The sequence below is a fragment of the Vulpes vulpes genome, chromosome 12 (genome assembly GCF_048418805.1).
Source record: "Vulpes vulpes isolate BD-2025 chromosome 12, VulVul3, whole genome shotgun sequence".
Taxonomy (NCBI): Eukaryota; Metazoa; Chordata; class Mammalia; order Carnivora; family Canidae; genus Vulpes; species Vulpes vulpes.
This window is the reverse complement of record NC_132791.1, coordinates 35,635,674-35,659,651: the sequence shown is the minus strand read 5'-3', so window position 1 is coordinate 35,659,651 and position 23,978 is coordinate 35,635,674. Positions and strand designations below refer to the sequence as shown.

At 43.2% G+C, this 23,978-nt stretch overlaps 1 protein-coding gene and 1 pseudogene across 12 annotated transcripts in view; one reads left to right on the top strand and one right to left on the bottom strand.

Annotated features, from left to right (window-relative positions):
- The window catches only part of PLIN2 (perilipin 2), a 91,552-nt gene that overhangs the window by 7,717 nt on the left and 59,857 nt on the right, over window positions 1–23,978 (bottom strand). For 4 of the 12 annotated variants that reach the window (XM_072728188.1, XM_026001449.2, XM_072728189.1 and 1 more), the window contains exons 4-11: window positions 9,804–9,906; window positions 9,604–9,661; window positions 9,266–9,461; window positions 6,827–6,909; window positions 5,711–5,996; window positions 5,159–5,340; window positions 3,608–3,742; window positions 2,611–2,901 (exon numbers count right to left, since the gene is read on the bottom strand). In XM_072728188.1, the coding sequence (XP_072584289.1) occupies window positions 2,611–2,901; window positions 3,608–3,742; window positions 5,159–5,340; window positions 5,711–5,996; window positions 6,827–6,909; window positions 9,266–9,461; window positions 9,604–9,633 (1,203 nt within the window). In that variant the 5' untranslated portion in view covers window positions 9,634–9,661; window positions 9,804–9,906. Of the gene's footprint in view, window positions 1–2,023; window positions 2,902–3,607; window positions 3,743–5,158; window positions 5,341–5,710; window positions 5,997–6,826; window positions 6,910–9,265; window positions 9,462–9,603; window positions 9,662–9,803; window positions 9,907–10,911; window positions 11,069–11,092; window positions 11,201–23,978 lie in introns of those variants that run through there. The other 8 variants (XM_072728192.1, XM_026001453.2, XM_072728194.1 and 5 more) reach the window with 5 other exon arrangements.
- Window positions 1–23,978, top strand: part of LOC112921923 (large ribosomal subunit protein uL30-like) — a 215,474-nt pseudogene that overhangs the window by 146,466 nt on the left and 45,030 nt on the right.

Below are 23,978 nucleotides of genomic sequence, written 5' to 3'. Positions count from 1 at the left end.
CAAATAAATAAAAATCTTTAAAAAATAAAAACAAAATAAAGAGGATAGTTTAGATCAAATTTGTTTTTCCTTTTTCAACTCATTAGATTTTCCATATCTATAATGCCTTATCAAAGTGGCTATATTTCCCTAATCATGGCCTGGTATTACTACATACTTACATCTGGACTGGCAAGGTAAACATACTATAGGTCACTACCCTACAGATGGTGTCCCCATGCCTCTAGTGCAAAACAGAAAAAGACACCCCACCCTCAAATACTTCACTTCCATCTGTGAAAGCATCGCTAATTTTACATTGCAGGATAGAAAGCTAAGGCTAAGAGATTAATGGCTAGGACACCATATTCCTTTGATTTTTTTTACCCAGAACCAGAATCTGTATTATTATTACATGCAAAGGAAAAAACATCTTTGAACAAACATGCCATGACAGCCTTCATGCAGCCAAATGTTTAAAAACATTCCAAAGTTACTGTGCTTAGTCAACTTTTTTTTCCTAACAAGAATTGTCCTCCTTGGGGAAGTCTGTTTAAACCAAAACTGCCAGTTTATGCAACAATAAAGCTGTTAGATGCAAGAACACAACTTTGAGACATGTTGACAATGGAAGGGAATGCACGTAGTCACAAACTTGAGACACAAGGACAGACAAAACCACAAGTACGCATAGCACACGGCAAAAAATGAGGGCCAGTGGTGTTCTTCTGGAAGTTAAGAGTAGTCTTTATATTGTCTTGCTCATGAAGAATCGCTTTGAGAATGGTCTCATTTTCATAAGCAATTCAGTTAGCACTATAACTTCTATGATGGGAAACAGAAGTTTGTTCAGGATAAGGTGGGTATAATATAATTTTCCAACCAATAAGAATAAACCACAAGATAGGAGGCTTGGGTCAAAGGGGCAAAGTCATGTCCAAATTGAAGTTAAAAAAAAAAAAAGTTTTAAGGGAAAGTGAAAAAGAAGCAATTGCTCTAGAATGTGTTACTGGGAGCAGGCAGGCATGTGCTTCAGGGATGGAACCTGGCAGTCCACCTTCCCAGAAACCAGGTGCTCCTTGGCTTCAAGTATCTCAGTGAGTCCCTCCCTTTCAACTGAACTCACCTGCTACTGATTCCTGGCATTACAAGGGGGAAAATTTAGTTCTGTAACTTGGTAAACTTTGAGGTCTCACATCAAAGATGTATGTAGGTAAGCACTGCTTCCTTGTTCAGGATAGAAAAGGGGAGACAAATAATCTTATACTCCAGTTCTGCCAAAGGACAGCCTTACTAACCTTTTAGCAGGAAGACAGAAGCGTGTAGCTCGATTTCACAAGTCCTAAGTTATTTTTGAAATAGTGTGGCATCTTACAGCTTTGTTATAAGGCAGTTCATGAGATTTCCTCCCCCAGTTGACCAACATCGAAGGGCTGGAAGTCTGAATATCCTAGGGAGGATGTAAGCAGCCTTTCCCGCAGAGGGTCTAAAGTCTTTCTAAGTACTTTTACAGGCTCTTCTAAAAGGTATCTCAGCAACTAGTGTTAGTGACTTTTTGTCAAAGTGACAATACAGCAAGTCCAGTCCAGTTGAGAACGGATACCAACCAGTACTCAGTTCAGGGCTCACACTTCCAACAGCCCTTTAACAAGAAATGCCTGCTGCCTTTACGTGAAACTGATGCCAAGAGTCACTCACTGGCTTCCTTTTTCAGTTTTGTTTCCTTTTCAGCAAGGCAGTCAGCCATGAGCAGCCTTCCACTGCCTTAAAAATCCCCTCTCAGAGGTTAAGTAAATAGGGAGACACAAAGGTAGTAACTGTCACCTTATAAAAATTCCTGTATGCACATTAGCTTTATTTTGTTTAAAACCTGTTATCAAACACTCCATTCTTAGCACTCACCTTCCAATGTTATTACCCTGCCAAATTCCCCAGAGGGTCGACTGGAATTCATGTATGTGTATTCATACCCCTGTCATGCAGGCCAAGCAGATCTATGAAAGCAACACACAAAAGCACATGGAACACACAAGCATAGACTTGATCTATTCTGCAGTGAATTTTATTGAATCCATAGGGCACATTCCTTCATGGAAAAAACAAACAAACAAACAAAAAAACCGCTAAAGTCATACAGGCATGCTTTGTGAGACAAACCAGTGAGATGAAGCCTGCTCAGACCAGACAGGAACAGATAGATACCAGTTTACAACCACAGCTCACATGAGGGTGTTTTTATTCAATACAAACAAACAGCAACAATGTTAACAGGATGAGGCCATAAATCCATTGAAACTTTCTGGGAGTCCTGGCTAGGCTGACCAACCTATCACTCTTTTCTTACCAGCCAGGTAAACAAGAACTCATCTGCTAATGCCAAAAATTGTAAAGCTCTTAATCCAGTTAGAAATGACTACAACTGAGGATCTTTAGCTAGCTGCTTCCCCAATTCAGAGTTGCCGAGCAGGTTAATTTCAACATAACAAAAGTATCATGTGGCCTGCTGCACCAAGAACAGCTTTAATGTGTTCTGTCCTCAGGCTGCTGGACCTCCTGACTGGTTGTGTCCTTCTGTGCACCTTGGTCCTGAGCATTCTGAGACTCGGTCAGCTGAGGATAAAAGGGACCTACCAGCCAGTTGAGAGGTGTGTTGTTAACAAGATAATCCATCACATCATCTAAAGACTCCTTCATTTTCTGCAGCTGCCCCTTGCTGGAAGTGAGGAGGCTGTCAGACACTTCCTTAAAGGAGGCAGCATTGCGGAACACTGAGTACATGTCACCAGCCATCACCCCCAAGTGACTGGCCTGATCTTGGACGTTCTGTGGTAACCCTTGGATGTTGGACAGCAGGGTGTGGCACGTGGTCTGGAGCTGCTGAGTCAGGTTGCCGGCAATAGCCAGAGTACGTGACTCAATGAGCTAAAAACAAAACAAGTTGAAAAATTAGCAATAGATCCAGTAGTGCTATTTATGAATCAGTTCAATTACAGTAAACTGGTTATACACCTAGCACATACATGGATTCTTTGACTTTTAAAAATCCTGAGAACCCTGAATAGAGAAGTATTATTCACTTTTCAGGGATACTCGTACTAACTTCTGGAACCCAAAGAACCACCTCATAGGACCACAGCATGCTAGTGTTCTGTCTGGAACATTAGTGCCCTTTCACCTAGTTTATTCACCCGGTAGATTGCAGCTTAGCATCAAGCTCTTCCCGGAAGCCATCTGACTCAACCATCCTCACTCAAAGGCTGAGTTAGGTTCCTTTCTTGTGTATTCTCATGGCATCTCTGTTTATGCTGTCCAAAAGCACTGTAACAGTAAAAATGCTTATATTCCCCATTAGTCCTGTCTATACCCATAAGAGCGTAAGGCCATGTTTCTCATTTAGTAGTACTGTTATGGCCAACACATGTGTCTGTAGGTTAAGTTACTGCATGTTTTCCTTTTCTGTCACTTGACCTATGTACACAGCATTTTTCAAACTTTTGATAAAGAAGAGTATTCTAAGGAACAATGGGGAAAAAAAAAAAAAAAAGGAACAATGGGAAAATGGAAAATGAAAATTTGGTAAGAACATCTTCAGAAACTGTAGTGGAAGACTCTGTCCCCAGTGTCTTACCTCAGCACAGTGGGATTCATCTGTATCATCATAGCCAATGCTTCTTTTCCACTCCACCCAGGAGAGGTAGAACTTATCCTGAGCACCTTGAATTTTCTGGTTGGCACTATGCACATTCTTTCTGGCAAATTCGATCTGGAGCACATTGAAATAACACAAAGGAACAAACTTGTCAGGTATTCATGTTAGCCGGTTCTCAGATATAGAATATCAATCAGACAATATAAAAAACAAGAATTCCCATGAGAGTTTAAGGAGAGACCCCTGCTATCATTGTTAATTATTGGTTTTTTGTAAATCAAACAAGTAATTGTAGCTCTTCGCTGCCTCTATTTAACTATTAAACCACTGCCTCCAAATTTACCTCCAGTTTAGCATAGGTAACTCAAACTTATATGTACATACATAAAAGATAAAATTACAAAAGGAAAAAGAACTAAAACATCCTCTTCCCTGTTGCCAGCTATCTTTTTCCCCTTTGAAGAAACCAGATTCTAATGGCAATACAATACACACTGTTCTGTAATTTGGCAACTTTCAATGGCTACACAATAGTCTTTTATGATGTAGCAATTTAATTTCCTAGTAGCTGATATAGGAAACATTTCCAAAAGTCAAACCACTTAAGGCATAGAGGTGTTTGTAGCTTGCTCAGAATAGTCCCTGTATCCCCCAGAAGTGCCTAAGTGCAAGCATGCCTTCTTCATCAAGCTTTGCCAATGTGATAGGCCAAGAGAAGCATCTGTAATTGGGTCCCTCACAGTAAAATTAACATTGCTTCATAGAATTCAGCTACTTATACTTGCTTTTCTGCGAGTTGTTTGTACTCTGCCCATTTTCTATTGGGTTTTTCATTAAGATTAAAATTATTGGATTTTGGGCAGCCCAGGTGGCTCAGCGGTTTAGCGCCACCTTCAGCCCAAGGCCTGATTCTGGAGACCCCGGATCAAGTACCAAGCAGGCTCCCTGTCTGGAACCTGCTTCTCCCTCTGCCTGTGTCTCTGCCTCTCTCTTTCTCGCTCTCACGAATAAATAGATCTTAAAAAAAAAAAAATTTCTTGGATTTCATGACATTTACTCTCATCCCTTGACATAAATGAACTCACTTTACCTACCTCGATTTTTTTTCTTTTAAGATTGTTATTTATTTGTTCACGACAGACACACAGAGAGAGGCAGAGACACAGGCAGAGGGGAGAAGCAGGCTCCCTGTAGGGAGCTGGATGCGGGACCCAATCCCCAGATCTCAGGGTCACACCGTGAGCCGAATGCAGACATTCAACCACTGAGCCACCCAGGCGTCCCACTTTAGCTGCTTTTTTTTTTTTTTTTAATTTTTTTTTAATTTTATTTATTTATGATAGGCACACAGTGAGAGAGAGAGAGAGGCAGAGACACAGGCAGAGGGAGAAGCAGGCTCCATGCACCGGGAGCCCGACGTGGGATTCGATCCCGGGTCTCCAGGATCGCGCCCTGGGCCAAAGGCAGGCGCCAAACCGCTGCGCCACCCAGGGATCCCCTTTAGCTGCCTTTAAATGAAGTTTTACTCACCAGATTAACAGTGGAATGGAGCTGAGAAATGGTCTCTTGGCCTTTTTGCTTGGCTTCTTTAACCCTGCTGAGAGCCTGTTGGTAGGCACGTGAGCGGAGCTTGGTAGACAGGGAGCCCAGTCTAATGTAATAACTTGGTTTCTGAACTGTATCAAACCCTTCAACTTTTTTTGCTTCTTTTTCTGAAATTAGGGGGGGAAAAAAAGGAGGGGGTATAAAAAACATAAGAGATCACAGCTAAAAGTGATGAAGCCTGGCCTCTAACCTGGATCTCACTTAGTCCATTCTACCCACCTACCAAGCAATTATTCTCTCATTTTCCCAATATAGTTCCTGTCTGCTGCTGGGCTTGACCACCCAAAATATACATATTACTGCATCTAACATTGGCGTGATAAAGGTTGTACCATTTGATGGTGGTGATGGTTGGGCAACTCTTAACTCAGAATCAAACAGGTGACTTTTATGGTATATGATGTAAATTCAGTGAAGCAGTTTTAAAAGACTGCTTTTAAGATATAAACCATTAGTTCAAGACAAAACTCCAATTACCTAGTTCTTTCTCAGTGAGAGGGAGGTACTGGTCCACCAGCAACTCTGATTTGGTGAGTGCATTTTCTACTCCGCTGCTCACCAGCTGCATCATCCGACTTTCCAAGACTGTGTTAATGCTGCCATTGACCACAGACTTAGTCTTCTCCACGCTGCCAGTCATCGCTCCTTTGGTCTTGTCCATCACCCCACTGATAGTGCTTGCCATGGAGTCCTTGGCCCCGGTCACAGTAGTGGTCACAGCATCTTTTGCCCCAGTCATAGCACCTCTGGCATTGGCAACAACCTACAAATAGAAAAACAGATTGCTTGGCTGAGCAGAAGCAGAGGCATAAATATTCAGTAAGGCAGCCCACTGAAGTGCTAATGAAGGAATCTGGCCTTTTCACTCTCTTTTGGTCTTTAGGTCTTAGGCAACTTGCTAAGAGGACCCAGCAATCCTCTAGGTTTTAATAATCCTCTAAGAGTCAATAAGCCTCAATCTCCTTATAAGGTATATCTGCCCTATCTGCCATCACTTAAAGGTTGTTGGAAGAGCAAAGAAGGTAAAATGATACAAAATCTGTTACGGGATTAAAAAAAAAAAAAACTAGATGAATGTGAAATAAGGCACAAAGAGTACTGTAGAGAAGAATGGTATTTTCCACATTGACGTGCTTATAGTGAGAGCAGCTCACACATGCCTATGAGCAGAGACAAATACACCATGCCCACCTGGCCCTATGCACACAGCCCCAGAAGGCCAACACAGGGGCAGAGATGTCATTCTCCATTCTACTGGATGTGCTCGCAGACACTGAATGAGAAAAAGGTCTAAATACCACATCTGCACTTATCTAATACTATGTGGAAATCAGTTATTTGTGAGAGCGTTATCACCTACAGAGGCAAAAATCACAAATCAACAAAGATCAAACTAAAAGCACTGTAGTCCAAAGGTGGCTAGTTCATCTCTGCTTTAGACATAACCTGACAATAATTCAGGAAAGTAGTGGCCTTTCAAAAAATACATCCAGGAGGAGAGAATATTTCCTGTTTAGGATATGCACAGCCAGTGCTAAACAGAACATGAAGACGTAGGAGGTAGCAAGCCTTAGCACTCCTGCCCGAGCTCACCTGGTTTGTTGGCTGATTCAGAATAGGCAGTTTCTCCTCAATCCTGTCTAGCCCCTTACAAGCATAGGTATTGGCAACTGCAACTAGAGAATGACAAACGGAGAAAATGTTAAGTGTACATAAGAATGAATATATAGTATTATACCCTGAACTTTATTTAGGCTTTATTACAAAACCTTAGCAAGAATGCTGATCTTCATTTATTATACAATGCACCGCCTAGTGTTTCTAGCTCAGCAGCAGGTTGCTGACAATGGTCTTCTACTGACAGGGAAATAAGGGGGTAGAAGGGAAAGCAGGCAGAGGCAGTGACCTGCCAGGTAGGAAGCTGGCTAAGAAGCTTCTTCCTCATCAACTGATACCTAGGGTTAATGCCAAGAGAAGCCAAGCTTCACCTGAACTCTCATTCCAGGAGTGAAGTAACTGAAAACTCTCAGAATTATTTCCACTTCCCCACCTACACTTAATCCAGTAAATGGCAGCGTATTTTGGCTTATCACCAGGAAACTATGCTAACAGCACCCCAGATCTGACCAACAAAGCCCAGATTTTAGTCTCAGCTTTCCTTCCAATGGTGACCTACCCAAGCAATAATAACAAAACCAGTTTTTAAACGTTCCTTATAGTGCTAAAAGTCCATGATCTAACCATTTAGAGGAATGATTTAAACCTTTACTCAAAGATGGTTAATAACACAAAGAAATGGGACCCTTCAAAAGCTGCTGGTGGGAATGCAAAATGGTGCAGCTGCTTTGCAGTCTGGCAGTTCCTCCAAAGCTTAGTTATTAGAGGACCCAGCAATCCTCTAGGTTTTTACCCAGGATAACTGAGAACCTATGTCCACACAAAAACTTGTACACAGGGGATCCCTGGGTGGCTCAGTGGTTTAGCACCTGCCTTCAGCCCAGGGTATGGTCCTGGGATCGAGTCCCGCATCAGGCTCCCTGCATGGAGCCTGCTTCTCCCTGTTTGTGTCTCTGCCTCTCCTCTCTCATGAATAAATAGGATCTTAAAAAACAAAAAAACTTGTACACAGATGTTCACAGCATTCGTTATCCATCATCCTCCAAAATGGAAGCAACTCAAATGTCCATCATTTGATGAATGAATAAAGTATTATCTGTCCACACAATAGAATAGGATTCCACAATAAAAAGGAATGAGGTACTGATGTGACACTACAATATGAATAAACCTTGAACACATTACACTAAGAAGCCAGTCATGAAGAGACATTCTTTATGGTTCCATTTATATTAAATGTCCAAGAGAGAAATCTATAAAAACAGAAAAGAGATTAGTAGTTGCCTAAGAGGGTTGGAAGGAATGGGGAAGAGATTGCCAATGGATATAAGGTTTCTTCCTTTTGGGGGGGCGGGGGAGGATGGTTCCTTTTTTTTTTTTTTTTCCATTGGGGGGGGGGGGGGGAGCCAGAGACAAAGACAGAGGGAGAAACAGGCTCCATGCAGGGAGCCCAACGTGGGACTCGATCCCGGGTCTCCAGGATCACACCCCATTCTGCAGGCGACGCCAAACCGCTGCGCTACAGGGGCTGCCCGAACTGTAGCAACAAAATACATAAGAAGAAGGTAAGGTGTATCTTTTTTTTTTTTTTTTTAAGACTCATTTTATTTGGGATCCTTGGGTGGCTTAGTGGTTTAGTGCCTGCCTTCGGCCCAGGATGTGATCCTGCATCAGGTTTCCTGCATGGAGCCTGCTTCTCCACCTCTCTGTCTCTCTCATGATTCATTTGATTTATTCATGAGAGAGAGAAAGAGAGAGAAAGAAGGGCAGAGACATAGGCAGAGGGAGAAGCAGGCTCCCCACAGGGAACCTGATGTGGGACTCCATCCCAGATCCTGGGATCACCCCCTGAGCCGCAGGCAGAAATTCAGTGGCATGAAGTTCAGTGGCATGAAGTTCATTCACAAAGATGTGCAATTATCATATTATTTCCAGTAATTCCAAAACAGGAATTGGCAGGAGGTTCCTTTCTCAGGTGATGACAAGGTTTTAAAATCAATTGTAGAGATACTTACACAACTCTGTGAAGAAACTGAAAACCACTTAAGTGAGTAGACTACATGGTGTTAATTACATCTCAGCACTGTTACTTTTGAAAATAGTTCATCAAGTCCTTATTTCAGTTCACCCACTCACTCCCCTTGTGATCTCAGCTGTCACCACAGAGGCATCTCTGGGGGAACGTTTAAACTCTACAGAACATCTACTGTTAGGAGGCAGGCCTTCTAGGACAATGAGGGCCATGTGGCAGTTTCTAAGTCAAGGCAGCATATGCCTCAGGAATGATTAAGGATTCCCTGACATTGCCTCTATGTACCAGGGGCATAAGGCTGGCATCCACATATTCCAGACAGTTCCTGGCTCACCCCTACCCAATCCCTTAGGCTGCATCTCAAGGAAGAAACCAGGACTCACTTTGTGGCTCCAGCTTCTGGATGATGGGCAGAGCGCTCATCACAGCCACAGAAGTGAGGGTCTTCACACCCTTCTCTGCCATCTCGCACACAGACTTCAAGTACGGATACTGATCCTTTGTACTGATATAAGCCGCAGAAACAAGGTCGTATGTGGAGCTCACCAAGGGCAGGTTGGCAACCCGAGTCACCACACTCTGCAATCAAGCAGAAGAAAATGTTAACTCCTTCAAAACACACGGTGGAAGGAAAAGAATCAAGACCATGAAATAATAAAATAAAATAAATAAAATAGAAGATAAATAAAATAAAATAAATACAATAAAATAAAATTCATACCGGTTGTGGATCAACTGCAACAGATGCCATTTTTCTTCTTGGAGAAAGAGAAAGAGATCTGTGGAAGAGAAACTTATTTCAGGATGCCAGAAGGCTCTCTCAGATTCATTCCCCATCCAAGTAAATGTGAATTTCAGGAAAAGAAAAATTCAAGATGAGGTTAAGCAGTCTTCTGCACTTCTCTCCACCCTCCCCCATACCTTCTCAGTCTCAGCTTTTCAGCTGAGTTTTCAGTTTTCAGGCAAACTCGTTCTGAGGCGGCCTTTCAGAAATAATGGGTAAAGTTCCAACAGAAAAGAGGGTCTGTGGGGGGAAAAGCAAAGAGACTGTGTTATCCAGATATTTGTCTTATTTGTCCACCCGGATAATAGAAGTGCTTTTAGTAGACAAACATCCGTTCACGAAAAACATCGGAACCAACTCAACATAGGGCTTAAACTCCCAACTCTGCAGGAGAGAGTTGGGAGTTTAAGCCCTATGTTGAGTGCACAAATTACGTAAAAATTCAATCTTTAAAAAACGAGACATTTCCGGGACGCCCGGGCGGCTCGGCGGTAGAGCGTCCGCCTTCCGCTCAGGGCGTGACCCGGGTCTGGGGCTCGACTCCCACCCTGGGCCCCCTGTGAGGCGCCTGCTCTCCCTCTTAAGTCCCTGCCCCTCTCTCTGGGTCTCTCACGAATATATAATCTTTTTTTAAAAAGAGATTTCAAGTCGAGTACATTTTTAACAATCAGGACTCTCAAGGGGAAGCACTTGGGGGGATTTATTCCTTGGGAGGAATCGAGTACTCCAGGCGGCTTTTTTTTCTTAAAATATTTTACTTATTTATTCATGAGAGACGAGAGAGAGACGGGGGGGGGGGGGGGCGCAGGCGGAGACACAGGCAGAGGGAGAAGCAGGCTCCACGCAGGGAGCCCGACGCGGGACTCGACCCCGGGTCTCCAGGATCGCGCCCCGGGCTGCAGGCGGCGCTAAACCGCTGGGCCACCGGGGATCCCTCCAGGAGGCTTTGAAACGTGAACGCGCGGCCCCCACGACCTAGCGCGCACAGCAGGCGGCCTGGCTGCTGCGCCGCGGGGCCCAGGAGAGCCCGCACCGTCCGCTCGCGGCCCGCCCCCGCCGCCGCCGCCCGGGGAGTCCCCCTCCCCCCGCCGCCCGCGGTCCCGGCGCCACAGGCCGGGAGGAAGGGCCCCCGCAGGCGCAGGTCGGGCGCAGCCGCAGCCCCCACCGCCTCGCTGTGGCTGGGAACCGCGCAACAGGATTCCGCCCCAGCCGACCTGCTGGCGCACTCCCCCTTCAGGCACGTACTTTCGGGACACATGGATACTGTTACCCCGCCAGCAAGCCTGAAGCTACGCCCGCCCTGAAGCTGCCGGCGGAAGAGACCCCACGCCCACGCCCACGCCCACAGCAAAGGCGGCACGCGCAGGCCCAGGAGCTCGCCCCCGCCCCGCGGGCACCGCCCAGCGCAGAGGCGGCGCGCACCCACCTGCCGCCCGCAGCGCCGACGCCGAGGTCCCGGGAGTCCCGCGCGGCGCTCCGGGAGCCGGCCCCGCGACCCGGCTATATAGCCCCCGCCCGCCCCGCCCCCCGCCCCGCCCCGCACCACGTGACCGCCCCCGGGCCGCGGAGCAGCCCCAGGCCCCGCCCCCGGCGGCGCTCCCGCGGAGGTGGGCGGGCTGCACGGTAGGGGCGGGGCGGGGCGGGGCGGGGCGGGGCGGGGCGGGGGGGGGTGCCGCGGGCCGGGGTTTGCAAAAGGCGGCGGCAGAGTTGCGCGTAGGACTGAGCAGTGACCTGTTGATTCCCGTCAGTCCTCAGAGGAGAACTGCCTGTAAAAAGGGAAAACCAGGGCTTTTCGACCTATTTTTTTTTTTTTTAGCAAGGAAATCATTTCTAAAGTTTTGTGAAATTCTAACCCGATGACGGACCCGTAGAGATGATTTTATTGCTCCCTTGTCTTAAACGTCATCCAGATGTGGTTCGCATTTCGAGCAAGCTGAGTCGCGTGGCCTCAAAAAGTGCCTTGGAATGCGGTCCGTTGGCCCCTTCCTTTTTCCTCAGGGACACTTAAACCCAAACCATTCCAGGATGGTAGCTGTCTAGGCTTATTATGCAAGATGGCCTTTTTTTTCTTTTTAATTGTAGGTTATGCTTTTTAGAAGCGAGGGAGTTAGGAAGTTAAGTCGCCAACATGTGAGCCCGTTTTCTCGCTGTTAAAATACAAGGACTTGGGCAGCCCGGGTGGCCCAGCGGTTTAGCGCCGCCTTCAGCCCAGGGTGTGATCCTGGAGACCCCGGATCGAGTCCCGCGTCGGGCTCCCTGCTTGGAGCCTGCTTCTCTGTCTGCCTGTGTCTCTGTGTGTCTCATGAATAAATATAAATAAATAAAATAAAATGCAAGGACTTGCACCAAATTATCTGAGTCAACGACGAGTTGTGCAAAGGCGAGTTGTGCAACGGCGACGGCTCCGTGGGCTTGACCCCGACCCGACCCGCGGCAGGGGATCTCCAGGTGCTGTTGCCGCCGGCCTTCGCCCCCTCTCGCTCTCACAGGGAAGGTAAACAAGGGGCAGGTGGCAGGGTTGCTGGCAGCCGCTGGGCCCTCCGCCTCCCACCGCGGATCGACGCTGGAGCCTGGAGGCTGGCTGTCTAGCAGTGGCGTTAGAACGGTGGAAAGCCCGCAAAGACATTGACCTCAATTACTTCACTAACGTCGCGTGCACGTAGATGCTGTTTATTCATATCTAAAGCTCCAGATTGATCCATTAAAAACGTATCCCTTATACAAGACCGAATTCATACGACTAGAGGCCCTAAGCAAGAAAGTACAGTACTTCTTCCTCTCGTACCATGTGATTCAAAATAAAACACATGCCAAAGGTCCTGAGTTTGTTTTTCGGTTTCCCCCCAATGTGTTGACATTTTCAGTACTTTAAGCGATCAAATTCTTTTTTTTTTTTTTTTCTTTTTTTGTGTTCCAGCTTTGTTAGGGCTGTAAGCAGAGGTGTGGTGTGCCAGTTGTTAATCTAACCCCTGCTCTGATGTAAGATGTCAGGAATGTATTGAATGTTGAATAAGGAGGAGTTGGGTCTTTTTTTACTTCCCTCCAATCTGACCTCTCATTTTGCAACAGAACACTCTTGCCCTTTCACCTACAAAGGGCTCCAATTTTTCCTTTTGAGTTATTTGTCTTCCTTAAGGAGGAGCAAGCTTCCTTTTGTTTCTCTCTGCCTGTAAGGGAGAGGGCTCCTGGGGCTAATCTTGAGGCTAAACCCACAAGAGGATGGAGCATCCAGCAGTTACAACCCTCTTTTGTCTTCCTGAGTCAGTGAACAGGGAACCAGCTGCAAGAAGTTTTCCAGGTGATTCTGATGGTCTCTGAAATTTGAGAGTCGTTTTTACAGAAGCGTTTTTTTCATACTGTGGTAGAGGATTCATGCCTCAATCAGAATTGCCTAGGGTGCTCCTTAAACATTTTGCCTCCTACCCCAGACCTACTGAGCCAGGATCTCTAGGGAGTGAGGCACAGGAGTGAGCATTCGAACCTCTACTCTGCGCATAGCACTTTCACGTGTTCTTCATGTTTGAGCCTCACAACAGCCTGGAAACCCATCTTACTAATGAAGGAACAGCTTCAGACAAATTTCAGGATTGGCCCACAGTCTTATGGCCGACTAAGCAGCAAGCTATGTAAGACTACATCCTAGAGGCATGACCTGGGCTGGTTACCTAATTTCTCTTTGCCTTAGTTCCCTCACCTAGCAAGTGGAAATAATAATAGTCCTTCATGCTTTAAATAAAGGACATATGGATGTTCACTTTGCTCATTTCTCAACTTTTCTGGGGCTTAAAATGTTTCAAGATACAAGGTAGAGTAAATAATGTAGTGATAAGAGAAAATGAATGGACCTGTAATTATATGCAATATAATGTAAATGAAAGAAACTGCAGACAAGTAATACTGTACAAAACAAGCAAACTAAGCTCTGCTACTAGAAGTAAAGATGGCAATTGCTTTTAGAGCTAAGGAGGACTAGTGACTGGATATGGCAATGAAAGGCCCTTTGGATGGCTGCTAATCTTTCTTTCTTTCTTTCTTTCTTTCTTTCTTTCTTTCTTTCTTTCTTTCTTTCGAAAGAAAGAGAGTGCACACAAGCCTGGGAGGGAGAGGGAAAGAGAATCCTAAGTGGGCTCCACACAGTGTGGAGCCTGACCCAGGGCTCGATCTTATGACCCTGAGACCATGACGTGAGCTGAAATCAAGAGTCACTTAACCAACTGAACCACCCAGGTGCCCCACTGCTAATTTTTTCTTGTGCTGAGATCTAGTGACATTTTTGTGCTCTTTTTTGTGAAAATTTATATATATAATTATATATTAATATATATAAGATACATTAAACATTTTTTGCATGTATCTTATACTTCTCTAGATAAGGTTTGAAAAGTCGAGCAAAGAAAAAGGCATAGTTGTGCTTACTTCGTAAGATTTTGGCAAAAATTAAATGAATCCATTCACTCAACAGAATAATGCCAGGTACATAGAAATGGTAGCTATTCTTAATGTTTTATAACCACACCCAGAGCTTTTTGTTCAAGAGGGCCATGCTGGGCATTGGACTGCTGAAGAGAGCTCAGCTCACAGGGGAAGTAGAGGGGGTTCCAAGGGACCAGTAGCATCCCAAGCCCTGCCTAGTCTTCCTTCCTGGAAGGGTATAGGAGACCCTGCTGACAAAGATACTTATCCTAGAGTTTGTAGCAACTCTGCCTTCTTTGAGTATATAACTGATACAAAGTAATAATGAAATAGCAAAAAAAAAAAAAAATTGCAATGAAGTTTCCTCTTCCAGAGGCAGGGAAACAAGTTTTCTCTCTGGTTTATTTCTCTTAACTCTGAGGTAAACACTGTGTGCTCCAGGGTTTCCACCTGCATTGACTCCTCCATGCAGCCTTCTCTCCCTCCCATCCCTCTCTCTTTGGACACACCTTCAGTCTGTCTGGCATACCTGCCCATCTGGCAAACTCTACTCACTCTGTGCAGTACAGCTCTCCTCTGTGAGGCCTTCCTCAGCCCCAGGGCCACAAACTTGGAAATGGCAGAGCTGAGCCTCAAACCAGGTATGTCTGGCTTCAGAATCTGTACCGTTTACCACTACTTGGTATGTGCTCTTAGGTAGTAAATATACTTGATCCTTTGTAGGCCTCAATGCCTCTATGAGGGAGTTAGAAGGTATCTAGGGTTCTTTCCAAAAAATAACAATACTTTACATTTTTTATGACATCAGAGTGTTTTTCTATAAACACTGTCCCAAACTAGGCCGGTACCTTTTCATGAGACAGCCCCATCCAAACGCAGGAGAAATAATACTGTGTTTATTTCTCCTTTTAAGCTGAGCTTGAACTGCTTTTATCATGGACCAGAGATAAAAATAATGATTCACAAGTAATGAATCAGGAGGCCAGATGATTTCTCTTTTGACCAGTTCAAACTCCATGCAAACTGGTCCCTTGTAGGAAGAATTTCTCGGATGACCCAATTAATCTACTTTCCTAATCATGCCCAAACTTGATCCTCTGCCATTCTTCTTTTACTCCCCTCAAGCAGACTCCATGCTCAGTGTGGAGCCCCACATACGGCTCAATTCCATGACCTAAGATCACAAACTGAAAAAAAAATTTTTTTTAATTAAAAAAAAATAAGAGGAAAAAAAATCACAACCTGAGCTGAAACCAAGAATTGTATGCTTAACCCACTGAGCCACCCAGGCACCCCTAAGCTAATGTAATTATTAAATGAATTCATAATATAGCTTGTTTTTATTATTTATGTATATCCAATTTATTCCCTATCAGACACAAAGGACTTAAATTGCCTCACAAAATGCATAGAATATAATAATACATTTTTTTAAAGTAAGAAAAATAAGGCACAAAGTAAGATGAAGATTACTGTTTTTATATTATCATCATCACCTCAGGTAATTAATGTTCACAATAGAAGTTTGGTGATTCAACAAGGATGAAGAAACAGCTCCTAAAATAGTAATCTATTGTATGAAGATAAGGTGCTGCACTAGAGCTTATCAATTATAAGTTCTTTTGTAGTTTCTTGCTAGAATATGAGACTGTGGCAAAAAGGAAGAAAGAAAGACAAAAAACATTGACTTTGAAATCAGAGTGCTGACTTTTTCCCACCAGTTTTGTTGAGATATAGTAGATATATGACATTGTATAAGTTTAAGGTATACAGGGAATCCCTGGGTGGCTCAGTGGGTTAGCCCAGGGCTTGATCCTGGAGTCCCAGGATCGGGTCCCACATTGTGCTTCCTGCATGGAGCCTGCTTCTACCTCTGCCGGTGTCTCTGCCTCTCTCTCCTCTGTGTCTTTCATGAATAAATAAATAAAATCTTTTTAAAAAAAGTTTAAGGTATACAATGTAGTTATATATATATATGTGGAAAAAGGATTACCACAATTAGGTTAGTTATCACATCCATCACATCACATAGTTACGATGTATATGTGTGTGTGTGTGTGTGCGCATGTGTGTGATGAGAACTTTCAAAATCTACTCTCTTAACAACTTTGAAATAGACAAAACTCCTGTTAACTATAGTCCCCAGAACTTATTCATCTTACAGCTAGAAGTTTGTACAGAGTTCCAACTTGGAATCTATACATACTGGGTGATAACAATAACACCTACCTCAAGGATTATTGGGTAGAAAAATAAGACAATGAGTATAAGGCCCCGAACATAGCACAGGCAAAAAATAGGTTCTTAGCCAGTGTCATTGCCTTCTCCTTTTAATTTCATTTTGTTCGGGGGATCCCTGGGTGGCGCAGCGGTTTGGCGCCTGCCTTTGGCCCAGGGCGTGATCCTGGAGACCCGGGATCGAGTCCCACGTCGGGCTCCCGGTGCATGGAGCCTGCTTCTCCCTCTGCCTGTGTCTCTGCCTTGTCCCTCTCTCTCTCTCTGTGTGACTATCATAAAAAAATAATAATAAATTGAAAAGATTCTAATTTCATTTTGTTCACAGAAAATAGAGCTAAGTAAAATTCAGGTGATGAGAATGAACAGAATTTTAGAGCAGGAAGAGATCCTATTGATGTTCCTATCCAGTGAATCCCTGTGTACATGTCAATGGCCTGGGGCCATTGTGCATGACAGATTTGGGGACCTCATGCCCAGAGATTCTTTTTCACCAGATTTAAGAAACAGTTCAGGGACACCTGAGTGGCTTAGTCAGTTGGGCATCTGCCTTTGGTGCAAGTCATGATCCCTGAGTCCTGGGGTAGAGCCCTGTGACTGGCTTCCCTGCTCAGTGGGGAATCTGCTTCTTTCTCTCTCTCTGTCCCTCCCACCCATGCATGCTCTCTCTCTCTCTCTCTCTCAAATAAATAAATAAAATCATTAAAAGAAAGAAATGAGGGAGAAAGAGAGAGAGGAAGAAGAAAGAAAGAAAGAAAGAAAGAAAGAAAGAAAGAAAGAAAGAAAGAAAGAATGAGTCAGTCCAGGGGCATCTGGGTGGCTCAGTCAGTTGAGCATCTCTGACTCTTGGTTTGGGCTCAGGTCATGATCTCAGGGCCATGGGATCCAGTTCCACAATGGGCTCTGTGCTTGGGGCAGAGTTGACTTGAGATTCTCTCCCTCTTCTCCTGCCCCTCCCCAGCTTGTTCTCTCTCCCTCTCCCCTCCCCACCCACCCCACAAAATAAATAATAGGGACATCTGGGTGGCTCAGGGGTTGAGTGTCTGCCTTTGGCTCAGGTTGTGATCCTGGGGTTGAGTCTTGCATCTGGCTCCCCGTGGAGAGCCTGCTTCTCCTTCTGCCTGTGTCTCTGCCTCTCTCTGTGTCCCTCATGAATAAATAAATAAAATCTTTAATAAATAAGTAAATAAATAAAGAATATTAAAAAACAAAGAAGGACACCTGGGTGGCTCAATCCCAGGGTTCTAGGATGAAGCCCCACATCATGCTCCATGCTCAGCGGGGAGTCTGCTTCTCCCTCTCCCTCTCCACTCCCCCCATACACATGTGCTTATGCTCTCTTGCACATGCTCTCTCTCTCTCTCTCTCAAATAAATAAATAAAATCTTAAAAAAAAAAGTCCAGAAGCATTTAAAAAGTAGCCCAGATCATTCTGATGCAGGTAACCCAATAACTACACTTTAAGAAATAATGTATTCCAGCCATACTTCTTTTTTTAATTTTTATTTATTTTTAAAGATTTTATTTATTTATTCATGAGAGACACAGAGAGAGAGAGAGAGAGAGAGAGAGAGAGGCAGAATCACAGGCAGAGGGAGAAGCAGGCTCCATGCAGTGAGCCCGACGCGGGACTCAATCCCAGGACTCCAGGATCATGCCCTGAGCCCAAGGCAGACGCTCAACTGCTGAGTCACCCAGGGATCCCTCTAGCTGGAGTTCTGAGAGACAAAGCAGCTGAGTGATTTGCCTAAGGCACCACTGCTGGCAGAGTTGAAACCTGAACTTGAGATGGCTGACTCCTTGGCCTTCCCACAATGTATACAAAAATATAACCCAACAGGAGATCTGTTTCATTGAATCATTTTGGCATAAAGAATTGCCCTTTGGGGGATCCCCGGATGGCTCAGACGTTTAGCACCTGCCTTCATTTGGCTCAGGGCGTGATCCTGGAGTCCTGGGATCGAGTCCCACATCCTCATCAGGCTCCCTGCAGGGAGCCTGCTTCTCCCTCTGCCTGTGTCTCTGCCTCTCTCTGTCTCTCTCTCTGTGCCTCTCATGAATAAATAAATAAAATCTTTTTTAAAAATTGCCCTTTATACTCCTAACTCTGGGAAACGAACTAGGGGTAGTGGAAGGGGAGGAGGGCGGGGGGTGGAGGGGAATGGGTGACGGGCACTGAGGTGGACACTTGACGGGATGAGTACTGGGTGTTTCTCTGTATGTTGGTAAATTGAACACCAATAAAAATTAATTTTAAAAAATTGCCCTTTATAATAAATACAGTTGACCCTGGAACATTAAGGATTAGAGCTGCTCCATCCACTCTGCTTACATGCAGATCTTTTTCAATAAGTGCAATACAGTACTATAAATATATTTTCTTTTTCTTATGACTTCCTTAATATTTTCTTTTCTCTAGCTTACTTTATTGTACAAATACAGTATATAGTCCATATTACACAAAATATGTGTTAATCAGCTGTTTATATTATGGGTAAGGCATCTAGTCAGCAGCAGGCTACTAACAGTTAAGTTTTGGGGGAGTCAAAAGTTATACGCAGATTTTAAGCTGCACAGGTCAGCATCCTACATCCCTGTGTTGTTCAAAACACAGCTAATATTGGCTCTGACAGAGCCAATATTAACTGTCCTTAACTCTATTTATTAACTTTAACTCAAGATGCCTTATCCTTCCATTTTTGAGCTTTCTTATTAGTCAAGAGCAAGGAAGTAGGGGTGGGAGAGGAGTGACTTTTGTTTTTGCTTTTGTTTTAACTATTATTTGGGAATGATGCCAGAGCCAAAAGTTTCAGGAATGACTTAGCTATTCTATTCATTGTCATTCTATATCCTAGCTCTAGAATGTGCTTTGGCAAAGATTCTTTTGCTAGCCTGGCTTCTGACAGAGCCAATATTAACTGTCCAACTCTATTTATTAACTTTAACTCAAGCTTCCTGCCTAGCCCTGATGCTAGAAAGAGAATCAATTCCCAACCTCAAGGCCTAAAACTTGGAGAACTTATGATTTCGGGGTTACTAGAGCATAGGAGTTTGCAAAATAAGTGGCCTTTGTCCTAGGTAACCTAAGCAGCTCTGTCTGGAGGTCACGGTCCACTGTGTATCCAGGTCTGTGACAATCAGGGCTTGATCACAGGAAAACTGAAGTGGGCAAAGTTCTTTTTGAGGGCCCCTCACAAAGTACTTTGCCCACTGAGGGCAAAGAGAAATGTGCCAAGTCTCCTTCAGCACATTTTTCTCTTCTTAAAAAAACCCTCCTTTCCCCAGGTCATTTAATAAGTTCCTTGAGTCTCTCAAGGAACACAGTTTGTGTCCATGTTGACTGTTTACCCAGTTACCCACAGTATCCTCCCCAACAGACTCCAATCCTAGCAAATGTGTGCTCTTAATGAAAAAGGCAGATGCACCTTATAGATGAATTCAAACCAAAATGCTAGACTAGTTTATTAGGTCCCCTTCCCTAGGGGCATTTACAGGTTAATAAAAATCTTCTTCTTTTTTTAAACAATTTACAAAATACTTTCTCATGAGAGTAGGAAGGATACGCTATTCCTATTCTGTGCTCTGACTCAAAGTCACTTGTCTAAGCATTCCTGGTCTGTAAGTGATGGATTTGGGCCTCAAATCCCGTCTGCAGCTTTTAAAGCCAAAATTCTTTCAGCTATGTTATGCTATCTCTGAAGGAGATATGCATGTCTAAAAGCCCCCAGTAAATGTTTGTTGAATGAATGTTAAAGGACAAGAGGGAATGAGGTAGTAAGTTAAGAGAAAAAAAACAAAAACAAAAACAAAAACACAAACAAAGGGTGAGGATTGTTTCCTTAGGGGAACAGAAAGGAACTGTTCTTAGTAGATGCAAAAGAAGGCTACGTGAAGTTAAGAAAGTCTGCCATAAACACACACACACACACACACACACACACACACACACACACACACACACATACTACCTATGTATCAGTCTCCAGGCTTGATCAGTTCCCCAAGGACACCAGACCCATGGTTGCCATGTTTATATCTTTTTGCCCTTTCTCAGGAATTAAAATTGTAATCAGGTCATTTTAATTTGTGGCCACAAAGCCCAGATGACAGTCATAGAATTCTAGACCAGGAAGAAACCCAGCGGATTATCTAACTCAGTGGGTCTCTTGTGCTTCTTTGTGCATGAAAATGGCCTGGAACACAGATCTTCAGCCAAGCACCTTCTCCTCCGAGGGCTGCTTCAGCAGTTTTCTTGGAGGCAAAAGCTCTGGCCAGACACCCGTGAAAACCTGTCCTTGTGGCCTGGTTTCATTTTGTGAAGATGCCTTATCCTTCCATTTTTGAGTTTTCTTATTAGTCAAGAGCAAGGAAGTAGGGGTGGGAGAGGAGTGACTTTTGTTTTTGCTTTTGTTTTAACTATGTTATTTGGGAATGATGCCAGAGCCAAAAGTTTCAGGAATGACTTAGCTATTCTATTCATTGTCATTCTATATCCTAGCTCTGGAATGTGCTTTGGCAAAGATTCTTTTGCTAGCCTGGCTTCTGACAGAGCCAATATTAACTGTCCTTAATGACTCAACAAACAACTGAGAAAGTTAAGGAAATCAATGACTTTAAGTAATCCTGATGTCATTTCGACAGATCTGTACAAACAAACCAAAATCAATCTATCTTTGATGATCTTCAAATGTTAGAACACTAAAATAGAAAAAAAAAAAAAAAAGGTTTGTGACAGAGACGTGCTGTGAGAATGGCATCCATATAGCTACGTTGGTTTTCTACACTGCAGAAAATTTCATATTTGGCTTTAGCAAACTGAAACGACTCTTATCTACTGTCCCTGAAGAAAGGGAAGCCCATTTTTCTGAAACTGAGATGCAGATCAACTAGCCACCATACCCCCTTCACCATCTTTACCGATTACTGAGATTCTGATTAGATATAACAGATGATAATGAAATATGGACTCAGAAACACTCTCCCCTCTCCCACATTAAGGGGCTTCAGGCTGGCTTTAGGAGTTGAAAAATATAATCTTGAAGATGCAGATGAATAATTAAATCCATTTGTACTCAGGTAATACACAGCTGAATTAAATTGACTATCATACATACATACATGCTGGTGTTTTATTCCTCTTCACACTCTGCTCTTAAAAACTTTCTGCTTCTCAAAACCATCCCTCTCAGAGCTGAGAGGAAACCACATGGCACTTAGTTTGGCAAATGTTTTAGATAAGTGGGAAGGTTATTGGGAGAGAGAATATGTCAGAATTAAATGCAATTTCCTTTTTTGAAGTATCATTTTACTGTTGATCAATAAAGACTATGATCCTACCTAAATTTTGATCCTACCTACCTAAAATTTTGTTTGATTATAAAAATAATATATAAAAAAAGTAACATAGGCCTACTGAAGAAACAATTTAAATATAAACATGAATGAAATAATAATAATCACTCATAACTCTATCACCTAGAGATAACCACTGGTAATATTTTGGATTATAGCATTTCTTTTTTTTTTTTTTTAATTTTTTTTTTTTATTATTTATGATAGTCACAGAGAGAGAGAGAGAGAGAGGCAGAGACACAGGCGGAGGGAGAAGCAGGCTCCATGCACCGGGAGCCTGATGTGGGATTCGATCCCGGGTCTCCAGGATCGCGCCCTGGGCCAAAGGCAGGCGCCAAACCGCTGCGCCACCCAGGGATCCCGGATTATAGCATTTCTATATTTGTTCTATGTAAGTGTATTTATCTAATATTATACTTTCATAAAAGTAGATTTATATTATCAGTATTATTTGGTAGCTTGCTTTTTTCAGTAAGCTTATCATGAATATTAAATATTCTACAGTTTGTGTCCAGGTTGACTGTTTACCCAGTTACCCACATGACTCCAGTCTGAGTAATATGATTGTTTAGTTTAATAAATCTCTTGGAAAACAAAAGACTTACAAACACTCAAGGAGGAAATACAGAAACAACCCAGGTTGAAATGTAAAGGATAGCAATATTACACCTGCTTTTGCATTCAAACTAAAGCTATATATATATATATATATATATATATATATATATATATATATATATAATTTATTATTTTATTTATTTACTTGATAGAGAGAGAGAGTGCATGAGCACAAGCAGGAGTGCTGAGCAGAGAGTCTGATGTAGGGCTCGATCCCCAGGACCCTGGAATCATGACCTGAGCCAAAGGCAGATGCTTAACTAGCTGAAACAATCTGGTATCCTATGGTCAACTGCTTTTGAAAAATATAAATAATATAGCAATTCCGTAAAAAAAAAAAAAAAGAAGAAGAAGAAGAAAAGAAATACAGAAAGAAACATAGCTATCCCAAGGTTGAAATAAAAGGAGGAAGGAAAACTTTCTCATATAACTATAAAATATTTATTTATTGGGCAGCCTGGGTTGCTCAGTGGTTTGGCGCTGCTTTCGGCCTGGGACATGGTCCTGGGGGCCAGGGATTGAGGCCTGCATCGGGCTCCCTGCATGGAGCCTGCTTCTCCTCTGCCTGTGTCTCTGCCTCTCTCTGGGTGTCTCTCATGAATAAATAAATAAAATCTTTTAAAAAATTATTTATTGAAAGGTTATTAAAGTATGGAAATGTTACAATGAAATATACCATAATGTTAATTATAGTTAACATATGGTAGGGGGATTGCAGTTCATTTTTTCATATTGTTTATCTCTAGTCTCTAAAATGACTATATTACAAGAAATTAATTAAATCAACTGAAGCACCTGGGTGGCTCAGTCAGTTGAGTACCCGCCTTCAGTTTGGGTCATGATCTTGGGGTCCTGGAATTAAGCCCCAAGTTGGGTTCCTTGCTCAGTGGAGTGTCTGCTTCTCCCTCTCCCTCTGCCTCTCCCCCTGCTAGTGCTCTCTCTCTCTCTCAAATAAATAATACCTTTTTAAAAAATTAAATGAACTACATTACTTGTGACTGAATAAAAATGTTTTTTAGTGAAGATTTTTCTTAGATTGTACACAATACTCAAAAGCTAAATAATTAGCCACAGTAGTCACTGATGATTTCTAAATTGCACTTAGCAACCTGATTATGGAAAGCCAGTAACTGAGTACAGTTCACCCATTCTAGAAAATCCAACTGTGAACATTACATGTCTATCTGAGTCAGGAAGTCCCATAGCTGCTTAGAGATGGCCAGTTAGGAAGTCTCAAAATTGCAAGTCTAATTCATGAACCAAGTCATATTCACTCAGTGGTGGAGCATCCCCAAAGGTACAAAGTTTCATTTCTATGAGAGGTGTCCCAACCAATCATTCCTTAAGAATTCTTCCTAAGTCTCTACTTCAGGATATCTTTGCTAGTCATCTAAGACATGGCTCCTTGCCTTCATGTTTTTGTAAGAACTTCAAGAATCCTGGGGGAAGAAGCCACACATAGGCTACTATGTTCTTGACAGCTCTCCAACAGGTGAGTGCATATGCAGGTCATAACTCATAACTATGTAAGTATTTATTTTTAGGTAACTCTTGTTAGGGTATTCTCTAACTGAAGTAAATTTTAATGGATTCATGTTAAATAAATGATCTGGTGACCTAATTCATAACACAGTTTCCTATGAAAGATAAAAATCAAGAACTGAAGAGCATTTCCCAGAAAAGGAATACGGGTA